The sequence below is a fragment of the Salvelinus sp. IW2-2015 genome, linkage group LG14 (assembly GCF_002910315.2).
Source record: "Salvelinus sp. IW2-2015 linkage group LG14, ASM291031v2, whole genome shotgun sequence".
Taxonomy (NCBI): Eukaryota; Metazoa; Chordata; class Actinopteri; order Salmoniformes; family Salmonidae; genus Salvelinus; species Salvelinus sp. IW2-2015.
Window position 1 is genome coordinate 39729517 of NC_036854.1, and position 13764 is coordinate 39743280.

At 40.6% G+C, this 13764-nt stretch overlaps 1 protein-coding gene across 5 annotated transcripts in view; it reads right to left on the minus strand.

The window, feature by feature from the left end:
• The window catches only part of cnbd1 (cyclic nucleotide binding domain containing 1), an 82028-nt gene that overhangs the window by 33588 nt on the left and 34676 nt on the right, over nt 1-13764 (minus strand). For all 5 annotated transcript variants that reach the window (XR_011480940.1, XR_011480939.1, XM_024000984.1 and 2 more), the window contains 3 exons: nt 11825-11922; nt 11382-11519; nt 11023-11155 (listed from right to left, as the gene is read on the minus strand). Coding sequence is in view for 3 of the 5 variants with exons in the window: in XM_024000984.1 (XP_023856752.1) it covers nt 11023-11155; nt 11382-11519; nt 11825-11922 (369 nt within the window). In the remaining 2 variants the exon portion in view is untranslated. The remainder of the gene's footprint in view (nt 1-11022; nt 11156-11381; nt 11520-11824; nt 11923-13764) is intronic.

Below are 13764 nucleotides of genomic sequence, written 5' to 3' on the forward strand. Positions count from 1 at the left end.
GATTATAGTTTCTATGATCGGTGATATCTGATAGTGTTCATATCTATTGTTTATAGTGTTCTATAGGACAATGATGTTCGTATAATGTATAGTGTTCTAATATTGTTTATAGTGTTCTATATATAGTTTCTATATTGTTATAGTGTTATATGTGTTCTAATTGTTATAGTGTGTTTCTACTGTACTATGGTTATAGTGTTCTATATACGTATTAGTGTTCTATATAGTTATAGTGTTCTATATTGTTCTAGTTCTATAGTGTTCTATAGTTTTCAGTATAAGTTATATGTTCTATATGTGTGTTCTATATTAGGTTTATAGTGTTTCTAGTATTGCGATATAGTGTTCTATATTTTACTAGTGTTTCTATCTAGTGTTCTATATGTTTCTATATGTTATAGTTTCTATAGTGTTCTATATGGTTATAGTGTTCTATCTCGTTTAATAGTTGTTCTATAGTAATTGTTCTATATACGTTGATAGTGTATATAGTGTATTAGTTTTGTCTATAGTGTTTCTATATTTATAGTCTTTATAGTGTCTATATGTTAAGGTTCTTAGTATATCTAGTTTATTGTGTTCTTAGGTTCCACTTGTATTAAGTATCGATTTTATAGTAGTGTATCGTTATAGCTTATAGTTTATCTTTGTGTTCTTTATCATATAGTTATAGTGTTCTATATTTTATAGTGTTCTATATTGTATAGTGTTCTATATTTGTATCAGTGTTCTTATAAAGTTTATATAGTGTTCTATACGTGTGTGCTATATGTTATAGTGTGTCTATATCTTGTGTGTTCTATAGTGTTTCTATATAGTATAGTGTTCTATATTGTTATAGTGTTCTATAGTGTTCTATTATTGTTATAGTGTTCTTAATTAGTTTATAGTTGTTCTATATGTTATAGTGTTCTATATTTTATAGTGTTCTATAGTGTTCTTATTGTTATAGTGTTCTATATTGTTATAGTTATATTTGTATACGTTCTTATATAAGTGTTTATAGGTATATAGTGTTCTATAGTGTTCTATATTGGTTATAGTGTTCTATATTGTTTGTGTTCTATATGTCTATATTGTTTATTGTTGCTATATAGTTATAGTGTCTTTATAGAATGTTCTATAGTCTATTGTCTTATATTGTTCTATTTTCTTAGTGTTCTAGTTTTCTATATAGTTATGTGTTGTATATTGCTTATCAATGCGTCTATATTGTTTTATAGTTCTATATTGTTATAGTGTTCCTATATTGTCATATATGTTTATAGTGTTCTATAGTGTGTCTTAGTATTGTTATAGTGTTCTATTGTCTCTATATTGTTATAGTGTTCTATATTAGTTATAGTGTTCTATATGTTCTATATTGTTATAGTGTTCTATTAGTTTCTTATATTGTTATAGTGTTCTATTGTTGTTATAGTGTTCTAGTGTTCTATGATGTTATAGTGTTCTATATTTTATAGTGTTCTATATAGTTATAGTGTTCTATATTGTTCTAGTGTTCTATATTGTTCTAGTGTCTATTATGTTCATATAGTTTCTATAAGTTATATGTTCTATATGTCTATTGATAGTCTATAGTTATAGTGTTCTTATTGTTATAGTGAATTCTATATTGTTATAGTGTTCTATTAGTGTTCTATAGTTGTTCTATATTGTATAGAGTTTATAGTGTTCTATATTGTTATAGTGTTCTATAGTGTTCTTATATATGTTATTATGATTATTAGTTTCTATATGTTATAGTTTCTATAGTTCCGTATATGGTTGTTCTATATATTGTTATAGTTTCTATTAGTGTTATAGTGGTTCCTATATTGTTATAGTGTTGCTTATATTATATATAGTGTTCTATAGTGATTCTATTATTGTTATAGTGTTCTATATTGTTATAGTGTTCTATATAGTTATAGTGTTCTATATATGTGTTCTATATTGTTATAGTGTTCTATATATGTTATTAGTGTTCTATATTGTTATAGTTGTTCTATAGTGTTCTATATTGTTATATTGTTCTATTATTGTTATAGTGTTCTATAGTGTTTCTATATTAGTTATAGTGTTCTTATTGTTCTATGTTCTATATGTTGTCTATAGTGTTCTATAGTGTTCTATATTGTTATAGTGTTCTATATTGTTATAGTGTTCTATATAGTTATAGGTTTCTATATTGTTATAGTGTTCTATAGTGTTCTCTATTGTTATAGTTTGTTTCTATATTGTTATAGGTTCTATATTGTTAATGTTTCTATATAGTTAAGTGTTCTATATTGTTAGTAGTGTTCTATTTCATATTGTTATAGTGTTCTATATTGTTTTGTGTTCTATTAGTGTTCTATATTGTTATAGTGTTCTATATAGTTATAGTGTCTATATAGTTTATAGTGTTCTATATTGTTGTTTAGTGTTTCTATATTGTTCTATAGTGTTCTATAGTGTTCTTATAGTGTTTTATATAGTTATATGTTCTATATTGTTTATTCTATTTTGTTTATAGTGTTCTAGTGTTTTTAACTATTGACGTGCTGACGTTAAATCCGTCCTTTGAAAACCAGACACGTGGAAAGACTCTGGGATGAACATGTTCATATTCAATATGTCCCATTGTTCTCTTAACGCATTTAATTATATGTTGCAATTAAAAGTCTTTGGTAGAAGTTGATACAATCCAAGTCCTGGAAGGTTAAATCCACCCTCAGACTTAGGGGGTATAAAACCTTTCCATTTTATCCTATTAGTTTTATCTGCCATATAAAGTCTGTTATGGCCGAGTATACTCTGAATGTCTTCGGTGGGGTAATTGGTATTTACCAACAATAATATCACAATCTTTGGCAGCCATGCCGGTTCTAAAGAGGTCTAGTAGCCTGTAAGATTATATGGAAGATTATTCCATTTAATTAAATCTGCTTCATTATTGTTGAGTAATGGAGTTACACAAAAGTTATCTTTGTGTTATTTGAGTCACGCCTACCACCTGCTCCCTCCTCCGGTGTTCGACGTCGCCGGTCTACTAACCACCGCGTCCTGGCCAACCCACATTGCTCACACCGCTCCCCATCGTAATCACACCTGCCTCATAGCATCAGTAATACAAGCACAGCCTGCTCAGCATCCGGTTACCGCTCAGAGCCTGCTCTCCCATCGTGAAGCACAGCGCTGACCTCCCATCGTAAGCACACCTGCTCACAAACGTTAAGCCACACCTGACTTAGCCGCGATCTGTTTTAAGACATCACCTGTCCCCATACGTCTAATATCGGCATCCACAACACCCTGCTCCCAGATCAGTAGAAAGAGTCGTGGAACACGCTGTGGTCTCCCACCCATTACGACTTAGGATAGGACACGCTGCTCCCAGTTTCGGGGGTAGTCATGCATGCAACCACTGCGTGCTGCCCCCATCTTAAGTTAAGCCTAACAGCTCAGCGGAGTTCCCCATCGCAGATAACTAACACCTGCTCCCAATACGTCAAAGCACAACCTGCTCCCAAAATCAGTAAGCAACCTTGCTCCCATCGTTAAGCATCCAACCTGCTCGCCCATTCGACCTTTATTCATACCTGCTCACCCATCGGTTAAGGCACACCTTGACTCCCCATCGTTAAGCACACCTGCTCCCCATCAGTTAAGCACACCTGGACCTTCACCACCCTGATTACTCTCCTTCATATTAGCTCCTCTGCTTTAGCCTCAGTCATCAGACAGTATTGGGTTTTTTGGTACGTTTCATTACGTTTGCAATCTCTTCCTGTTGTGTATTTTATTCATGTTTATTATTAAACTCAGCTTGTGCACGTGCTTCCAGAATCCCTGCGTATGTTACAATTCGTTTTTTCATCACTTAAGCATCCTAAGTATAAACGTTTTTTTTTTGTGATCCACTTAAAGGATTGCTGCAGATCATGAGTTATTGTTTTTCAATTATTTTAGTATTCTGAAAATATGAGTTTTTTAAAATTTTATTGTCGCAATATATTAAACTTATGGGTCGGTGATCAGGCCTATCTCTGTTGCTTCGTCARCAAAATGGTGTGTGAGTCRTGCGTGGCCACACAGTTGTTGGAGTACAGGATGGGACTAAGCACGCACCCCTGAGTGGCCCCCGTGTTGAGGGTCASCATGGTGGATGTGTTGCCTAMCCYCACTSCCTCGGAGCGGCCCGTCAGGAARTCCAGGATCCAGTTGCACAGGTTACCTTGGTGTTTTTGGGCACATGGAGAATGGTGGTCTGCTTTAAACATGTAGCTATTACAGACGGGGTCTGGGAGAGGCTGAACATGTCAGTGAAGACACTTGCCAGCTGGTCAGCACATGCTCTGAGTACATGTCCTGGTAATCCGTCTGTCCCTGTGGCCTTGTGAATCTTAACCTGTTTAAAGGTCTTACTCCCATCGGCTGTGGAGAGCGGGAACACACAGTTGATCCTGAACTGCTGGTGCTCTTATGCATGGTTCAGTGTTTCTCGCCTAGAAGCGAGCATAGAAGGCATTTAGCTCATCTGGTAGGCTCGCGTCACTGGGCAGCTTGTGGCTAGGTTTCCCTTTGTAATCCGTGATATTTTGCAAGCCCTGCCACATCTGACTAGTGCCAGAGCTGGCGTAGTAGGATTCCATCTTTGTCCTGTATTGACGATTTGCCTGTTTTGAAATGGTTYGTCGGAGGTCGTAGCGGGATTTCTTAGTGGCCGCTCCTTGAAAGCGGCAGATCTTTAGCTCAGTGCAGATGTTGCCTGTAACCCATGGCTTTTGGTTGGGATATGTTGTTAGATACTACTGATACTACTGAATCTTAGAACATATTCCAGTCTGTGTTAGCGAAACAGTCCTGTAGCTTAGCATCACGCTTCATCTAACCACTTCCATATTGAGTGTGTCACTGGTACTTCCTGTTTGAGTTTTTGCTTATAAGCAGGAATCAGGAGGATTGAGTTGTGGTCTGATTTGCCTAAAGGAGAGGAGAGCCTTGTATGTGTCTCTGTGTGTGGAGTAGAGGTGATCTAGAGTTTTGTATGTGTCTCTGTGTGTGGAGTAGAGGTGATCTAGAGTTTTGTATGTGTCTCTGTGTGTGGAGTAGTGGTGATCTAGAGTTTTGTATGTGTCTCTGTGTGTGGAGTAAAGGTGATCTAGAGTTGTGTATGTGTCTCTGTGTGTGGAGTAAAGGTGATCTACAGTTTTGTACGTGTCTCTGTGTGTGGAGTAGAGGTGATCTAGAGTTTTGTATGTGTCTCTGTGTGTGGAATAGAGGTGATCTAGAGTTTTGTCGCCTCTAGTTGCACAGGAGACATGCTGGTAAAAATGAGGTAAGACAGAATTCAGTTTCCCTGTATTAAAATCACCGGCCACTAGGAGCGCCACCTCTGGATGCGCATTTTACTTTTTGCTTATGGCCCTATACAACTCTTTGAGTGCGGCCTTAGCTCGCTCAAGTAAACAAACTCCTACGTATGGTCTGCAGCTTATCATGAGGTATTCTAACTCAGGCAAGTAAAACCTTGAGACTTCCTTAGCATTAGAGATCGCTCACCAGCTGTAGTTAACAAAGAGACACACACCTCCCTCTTAACCTTACTTGAAGCTGTACTCTATGTGTCTATTCATCGCCTCGGACACTCTTGGGGTTACTGCGCGCACACACACAAGCACACACACACACATCCTACTAACCCCCACAGCAACACCCAATCCACCGCTTCTTTGACTAATGCATCACAACCGACAAAATCTACCAAAAGTATTGTGAAAAGAAAGTAGGCTACACTGTAAATGACAGAAGAAGTCCTCTTGTTTTAGCAAGAGGCCCCAAAGTCTGTGCTGGAGGATTATTTTGTCATGTGACAAATCTTTGGTTTGTGTGCATTGGGAGGTGAGCATTATATTGATTCACGGCCCTCTAGCCTTTAACGGCTAGGAGAAACACGGTATATTAGCGCTGACAGGTGTTTTTAAACGCTATCTCTATGTAGGGGAAAGTTGGACAAACGGGGCCCATTTGTTATGTGTGCTCCCCAGTACCGGGGGAGCCATGGTGTGTGTGTGTGTGTGTGTGTGTGTGTGTCATTCTAGGGCCTAATTTCATCCCGGCCTATTCCAATGAAATGCTTGGCAGCTTTTATTTAAGACCTCAGAACTTCAAGATCCCCTTTGACCTTTCTCACTCACTCAGGCCCCAGAATAATCAAACAGTTAACAGGGCCTCACCTGGGAAATTACCCAGTAGGATCCCCTGGACTGTGTCTGTCTGCTCCAACTCTCTGTCAAAGTCTGCGTTCCAAATATCACACTATACCCTAGTGCACTACTTTTGACCAGGACGCATAGGGCTCTGGTCAAAAATAGTGCACTTTATAGGGAACAGGGTGTAATTTCTAACACAGTCATAGTCAATGTTCTCTCCAGAACAGGCTGGGGCCAAGGTTCACTCAAACTGCCGTCACATATTAAGTGAGAGGGCTGTTTTCCCCTGGCGATCAGGTTAATTTAGTGGCCATGTCTGTATTGTTATCATTTTTCACATAGAAAATGAAAAATAGGCAATGTGCAGGGTATTTAGGATAAACTGCTAGATGGCAGGGTTAGTGTGAGGTTGTCTTTGGTGTGATTTTCCCATACATCAGAGTGCATTGGTTGTGCTTACTATATCTCCAAGCATACAGCATCTACCGTGAAATCAAAACAACAAGCGTGCAGTCCATAATCTTTCCTGGAGCTGATAGTACCTCTTGACTGACAAGCCATATCGTCTCTAGCCTCCCTGTCCTCTCCCCTTAACGTTTAAGTTGCTGCCTGACAGACTTTTGATTGTCACAGAACTAATGGCTAGTTAATGCCAGTGTTTTTACTGGTGTGATGGGGGACAGCCAAACCCTCTCTCCTCTCCTCTGTGTGTGCATGTGCATTCATGCGGCAGACAGAGAAAGATTCGGGAAGGGAGTTTTGTCCAAACACTGTGGTAGACCTCATTCACTGTATATAGGGACGGAGGGAGGAAATCCAAATAGAGGTTGAATTAGCCACTCTAATAGGGCCCTAATAGTCAGTTATTAGTCTGTTTGAGGCCCTCGTCTGCAGTAATGAGCTCTCTGAAACAATAATCAGCCAATGATGGATAGTAGAGCCTTGCCACAGTTTGGAGAAGGGGAGGAGGGTGAGGTGGTTGAAGAAGGGGTGAGAAGGGCACAAAGATGACAGCTGAGAATTATTAAGAAGAGGAAATGCCTACAACGGAAGGAAAGGGATATTTTCTAAATTAACCGTTTTATTTTCTATTACCAGTATACGTCGAAATTGTCTTGGCTTCACCAGATTCCAGGAAGGGGAAAAGCATACTTATCTGCTTGTGATCAACCACTACTCTACCTGTCGGCCTCGGAGGCATTCGATGTACGTCATAAGGCAGAGCGGTCATATTCAATTAAGTGTAACAGGATACCTCGCTGAAGACGTATGCGAGTCTGTAAGACTAAGCTAAAGGCATGGTGAATCACTCAACTCTTTACAATACCCCGAAAACATGTGTTTCATTCATGCCATGCACCACTATGAAAATATCCATCAGCCACTTTACACACAAAGCGTAATGTAATCCATCTCTTGCTTGGATTAAGATACCGGCTGGATGTTTGATCCCCGTGAACAATCAATGTAAAACAATCTGCCAGACTATGTGCAGTGTGTGTGTTTGTACGCGCCCGCGTGTGTAAGAGGACTACATTCCAGAGGAGAGCTCTTGGACAAGCATGACCGTCTGGGATGGGGACACAGTATTCCCATACAGACAGTCTTGTCTATCGGACGTTCTGAAAAAGCCTTGCGTGGGAAAACGCCTTGGTCTCCAGCCAGACTGCTGTTTCTGTTGTGTTGGATCCAGAAGGGAAACGAATGTACCCTTTTTACACTACCGAGCCAAGCCGAACCTGGCTTGGTTACACAACTACAGTTCCTTAGTTGCTTGAACCATGTTGGAAAGGACAATGTGAAATGCATAGTAATGTAAAAAGGGTACTGGATGGACCAGAGCCAGCCTGGAGAGCTGTTGGCGCAGTTAAAGCAACCAGCCAGCCAGTCGGCCAGTCAGTCAGTCAGCCGGCCAGCCAGCCTGTCCAACACATTCACTGTGACTGAGGTCATCTCATATAGACAAAGGATCAGTATGTGGAAACTTGAAGCAGCTACTGTAGGACAGTTGTGCCTGTGGTGACATGAAGTGTTAACACCAGAGTTAGACACACACCCCTCTGAGATGAAGAGTCCCACTGCAGTGGTGAGGTAATAGCCTTCTGTAACACTGCCTTTCTCCACTGACTTGTAAATGTCACCTATAGTACTGTATACAGGCGCTGACATAACAGATGTGAGGGAAGGGGTCATAGAGAGATTTAGGATGCATCAAAATGTTAAAATGGCTATTACTTTAACAGAGGTGCCCCAAATTGAGATGGCCCCAAATGTCATGCCCCGGCCTAACCTCCAGAGTTATTGTCTGTTCAGACAGTAGTTGAACGTCTCTATGGTGGCATCAGCAGATAACAGTCTTCATTCTGCTCTCACAAACCTTTACATGAAACACTATCCCTCTCAAAGCCACTGAAGCATCAACATGGAGCCAATCAAGGTGAGCCTGTTGGGGATCGAGAGACAGGCTTAGGCGTCCGTATAGGTTAACATGGCAGGCAGGTAAGCCAGATGGTTAAGGTATCCTCTCCATGTCACAGGCCAAAGTACAGAGAGACAAATGGGGATATTGTGTTATAGGGTTGAATTACAAATGACACCCTATTCCCTATATAGTGCACCACCTTTGACCAAAGCCCTATGGGTAGTAGTGCACTAAATAGGTAATAAGGTGCCATTTGGGAGGCAGACTAGGCCTCTGATGATAGGCAGCAGCATGTAAACAAGTCATTCATCTGTACAAACCTCAGGACAGGAGTCCTGCCCTCCAGGCAGACCGTTCATCTATCCAGGATACATAAACCCAGATCCAGCCAGATTCAGCCGGCTGGCTAGCTTCAGCTTCCCCACTAGGCAAATAGAGCTAGAGATCGGCCCTACAGCAATCAACGGACGGCACACACAGCACACACCACTCGCTCGGCTTATTCCAAGCTGCGATGAGATCCTATCGTTTGACAGTATGATACTATCCTATACCCCACCCTTACCCTCCAACCAACATATCCAATCACTAGCGGATACACGTATGCACATCCACCATTTTTCTTCTTTCACTCTCCCTCTAATAAAGGGAATGTATCATTGCATTCAGATGAAGGGGATGAAGAGGCAAATGGGGATGGAGGGAGCTGAAGGAAGGCCCTGGCTCTCTCTCTCCTTAAAAGACAAGACGAAAGGTGAGAGAAGAGGGAGGGGATCAGTGATGATGACATGCACTACAAGTAGTGGAAAAGACAAGGTTCTGAGTTAAGTGTTTGATATAAAACATTTGGTACGGTGCCTTTAGCTGCACTGGGTAACGTCTCCATTCAACGTTCGCCATATGCTCTCCTGTCGCCTCGACCACATCTAAAGATGGAATAGGTAGAGGCTAGAGAGAAAGAAGAGAGAAAGACAGAGAGAGAGGCAGAAGTAGAGGATGGATCTAATTTGTTGTCCCCCCAAATTAAATTGGGGAGGGGACTGTGCATCTGTCTCTGTCCATTAGTACGTTAGTCACGCAATATTTCAGACAGCACTAGCCCGATTTTGACTAAACTTGGGTGAATGATGCATCTTGTCATAGAGATCTGGCATTTACTGATTGGCCAGATGGTGGCGCTATAACAGGAGATTGAAAAAGCAAACTTTAAAAGGTCACGCCCCTCACCCCATTTGACCTAGTCATGAAATTTGGTACATAGGTCCCTCTTCTTACAAAGAACACATTTCCCCCATAAGGTCCGCCATGATTGATTTTCTTCCATTTAAAATCTTGGGCAAAACGCTACTTTTCTGGCCCCGAATGACCAATCTGCACAAAACTTCATACGTGACATCTATGGACAAAGGTATCTCAATGCAATTTTTTTCCAGACTACTACCTTAAACAATTTGGCCGATATTGACGAATAAATATTCAAGCAGGCGTGCTCTAGCACATTAATAAATAGAAATTAGTCAAGGATATTCGTATTGTAACAAAATGTGGCACACATGTTGCAAACACTATCATCACTCAACATGTGCAAGAATATTAATATTGACCACCCGTTGTTGCTATAACTGGCAATTATTTATATCTCTTGATCTGTTTGACTCAGAGTGATGAAATTGGTGAATGATGCGTCTTGCCATAGTGATCCGGCATTTACAAAATTACATTGACTGGCCCAAGAGGGCGCTACAGTAATCAACTGTTAGTCCTACACGAGAGAGCCGCCATTTACACAAATTACACTGATTGGCCGAAGGGGTATCATTCGTGGGGGACGACATGTTTACTGTCGCCTTGTTTGTGTTTGTTTGCTTGGCAGACGGCACAAAATAGGGCGGGGAAGTTAATGCATAAGCCGTTCATGTCGCTTTGACAATGTATTGAAGTTGTTAAGATCTAGTGGTATACGATAGTAACCTCTGTTTCATATGCAACCATCTGCGTCTAGGTCTAAGTCTGTCTTGTTTTCAATGAAGCATACAGCATCTGTCCCTAATTACTGACAAATAAAGATGTAATAAAAAAACTGCCACACATTACAAAGACTTATTTCATACATGATGTATCATATTTTCCCAGATAAAAAACAACAAAGGGATTTAATTTAACTCATACAGAGATAAATGTGTGGAAAAGAGAACATATTTTATTCATTACAGGAACACACAGCCTAACTCCCATGCACTATGGAATTACCATGTACTACCATGATTCGAATAAGGTAGTAGTACAGTATTACCATGATCGGCTGACTGTGAGGTGAGTATTAGCGTGATTGGCTCACTGAGGGTATTACTATACCATAATTGGGTGACAGAAATGGGTTTACCGTGATTGGCTGACTGAGGGGAGGTTATTACTGAACTGTACCGTGTTTGGCTGGTAAGTTCTTCATCTGGATGAGGTTGGCCAGCCTATCGATGGAGAGCTTGGGCCAATGCAGGTAGAAGTCACAACCCTGGATCAGAGATTCCTTCAGAGCATAGTTCTGGGCCAAGATCTCCTACAACAAGAGACATACAGCACAATACAGATTCAAGACAGTGGGCAAGGACACATGTCTTAGTGTACAAATAAAGTTGAAAACATTAGGAGATGTCTAAAGACATTGAAACATATGGAAGTATAAGTAACTTGTATTTGTGGTTGATTAATACAGTCACATATGCTGGTATGCATATAAATCAGGTACGTAGCATATTCATTTTGGATAAATGTAGCTCCTTCACCTTCTTCAGCTTGGCGTAGCCTGAGTGGGAGATTTTCAGGATCTCGCAGGATTCCTGTGTTAATGTACACTGGATGGTGATGCCTGCCTCAGTACCTGCAGGAGGTTCAAACGATCCAAAGCTGCCACCCACACCTATCTGAAACACGCAATCAATCACTCAATCAACCAACAAATCAATCAACTAACGAAAACTGTGAAAATACCTTAAAGCTTAAAGAATCCTTAATGGTGAAACAGCCACATTCGATTGCGAGATTACAACAGAGAAGTCACTGCAAACGACGAACACCGTTCTTTCCGCTTTTACCATGCTGCACGATGCTCCTCAGCTCGGCAACAAAAACGATAACAATGGCCAGTGTCGCCGTTTCTCCCTACTGCAGATACCATCTTTAACACTCCGTAGTAACATTGTGGCACTGCCATGGTGTGGTTGCTTACCACTGAGCCCTTTGGATCAACAGCCTCCCTGGATCTTTCTTGAGTGTACGGAGCTACTGAACCTTTCAGGATGAGGAAGAATCCATTGTGTCCAAATACTGCAGGAGGAAAGGGATGTTAAAGTGAAATAAAAACTAAAAAAAGTTAAGAAATACCTCTGTCCATCACATAGAGGAACATCACATAATCTGCCTGCATCCCAAATGGCACCCTATTCTCTATATAGTGCACTACTTTAGACCAGTACACTATAGTAGACAGAAACATCTCTCTCACAGCAAAACAATTATCCCAAATGCACCGGTCTCGTCTTTTCAGAACATTTCAAATAGCTTATCACATCACACATCTCAGACATTAAACCTTGCCATCATATTTTATATTTGAGATTCTTCAAAGTAGCCACCCTTTGCCTTGGTGACAGCTTTGCAAACTCTTGGCATTCTCTCAACCAGAATTTTTTTCCTTCTTAATGCGTTTGAGCCAATCAGTTGTGTTGTGACAAAGTAGGGGTGGTATACAGAAGATAGCCCTATTTGGTAAAAGACCAAGTCCATATTATGGCAAGAACAGCTCAAATAAGCCAAGAGAAACGACAGTCCATCATTACTTTAAGACATGAAGGTCAGTCAATCCGGAAAATGTCAAGAACTTTGAAGGTTTTTTGAAGTGCAGTCGCAAAAACCATCAAGCACTATGATGAAACTGGCTCTCATGAGGACCGCCACAGGAAAGGAAGACCCAGAGTTACCTCTGCTGCAGAGGATAGGTTCATTAGAGTTACCAGCCTCAGAAATTGCAGTCCAAATAATTGCTTCACAGAGTTCAAGTAACAGACATCTCAACATCAACTGTTCAGAGGAGACTGTGTGAATCAGGCCTTCATGGTCAAATTGCTGCAAAGAAACCACTACTAAAGAACACCAATAAGAAGATAATTTATTTAGAATTCAAGGCAAATTTAACCACACTTAACCAGCATGGCTACCACAGCATTCTGCAGTGATAAACCATCCCATCTGGTTTGCGCTTAAAAATAAAGAAAAGTAGGTGTGTCCAAACTTTTGACTGGTACTGTATATATATATATATATATACACTGTGTGTACATAAGCAGAGATCAATTTATTTAAAGTATTCATTTCCCTCTCTAGAATATAGAGTACTTCTTTCCCCTCATCAAAATCTACAAAAATATCAGCCTCCCGACTCAAGCTCCTGGGAAAGGTAACAGAAAAGCAATATCCAACCACCAAATCAAACATAACAGGAGAGGGGATTGAGTCTAAGCATTCCGTTGATAGTGCTGCCTGCCTCTATGGATGACAGTCATTTCAGAAGCCAAACCAGCTCGCAGAGTTTCATATACAAGCAGCTTCTATATTTCCCTGCGGTGCTCTGCTGCATATCTCACCACCACTTGTAGATGTTCTATCTCAGAGAGTAGCTAGAGGGGTTTCAATCTGCCCAAATCGCCGCACACACACACGGTGTACGCGCACACACGAGGGATGAATGATGAAAAGAAACGGACACAGATAAAACTGCTCTTGTGAAACCAGTCAGGCCTCACAGAAGGGAAGCAAAAAGACTCCATTTCAGTACTGTATGTTCACAGTCAGACGCACTGTGGGCAGGGGCGTGAAGGGAGCGATGTACTTCTTGGGGTGAAGGGGTGTGTTTTGGGGTGAGGCTGAAGGGTGTTTGTATGCGTGTGTGCGCATGAACATTATGCATAATGTATAACCGTGTGTGTGTATCAGCTTAGGCATGCGTGATGAGAGTTTGTTGTTTGTCTATCCCCACCAGCCTCCGCCAGTGAAATGTGATAGATAGAACAGCCTAGAAGCACGTGTGATGTACTCAGATTACTGTTGAATAGCATGAATAATAGATGGTGAATTTGGGATGATTGAGGTCTACAGCACTGGAATAGTGCT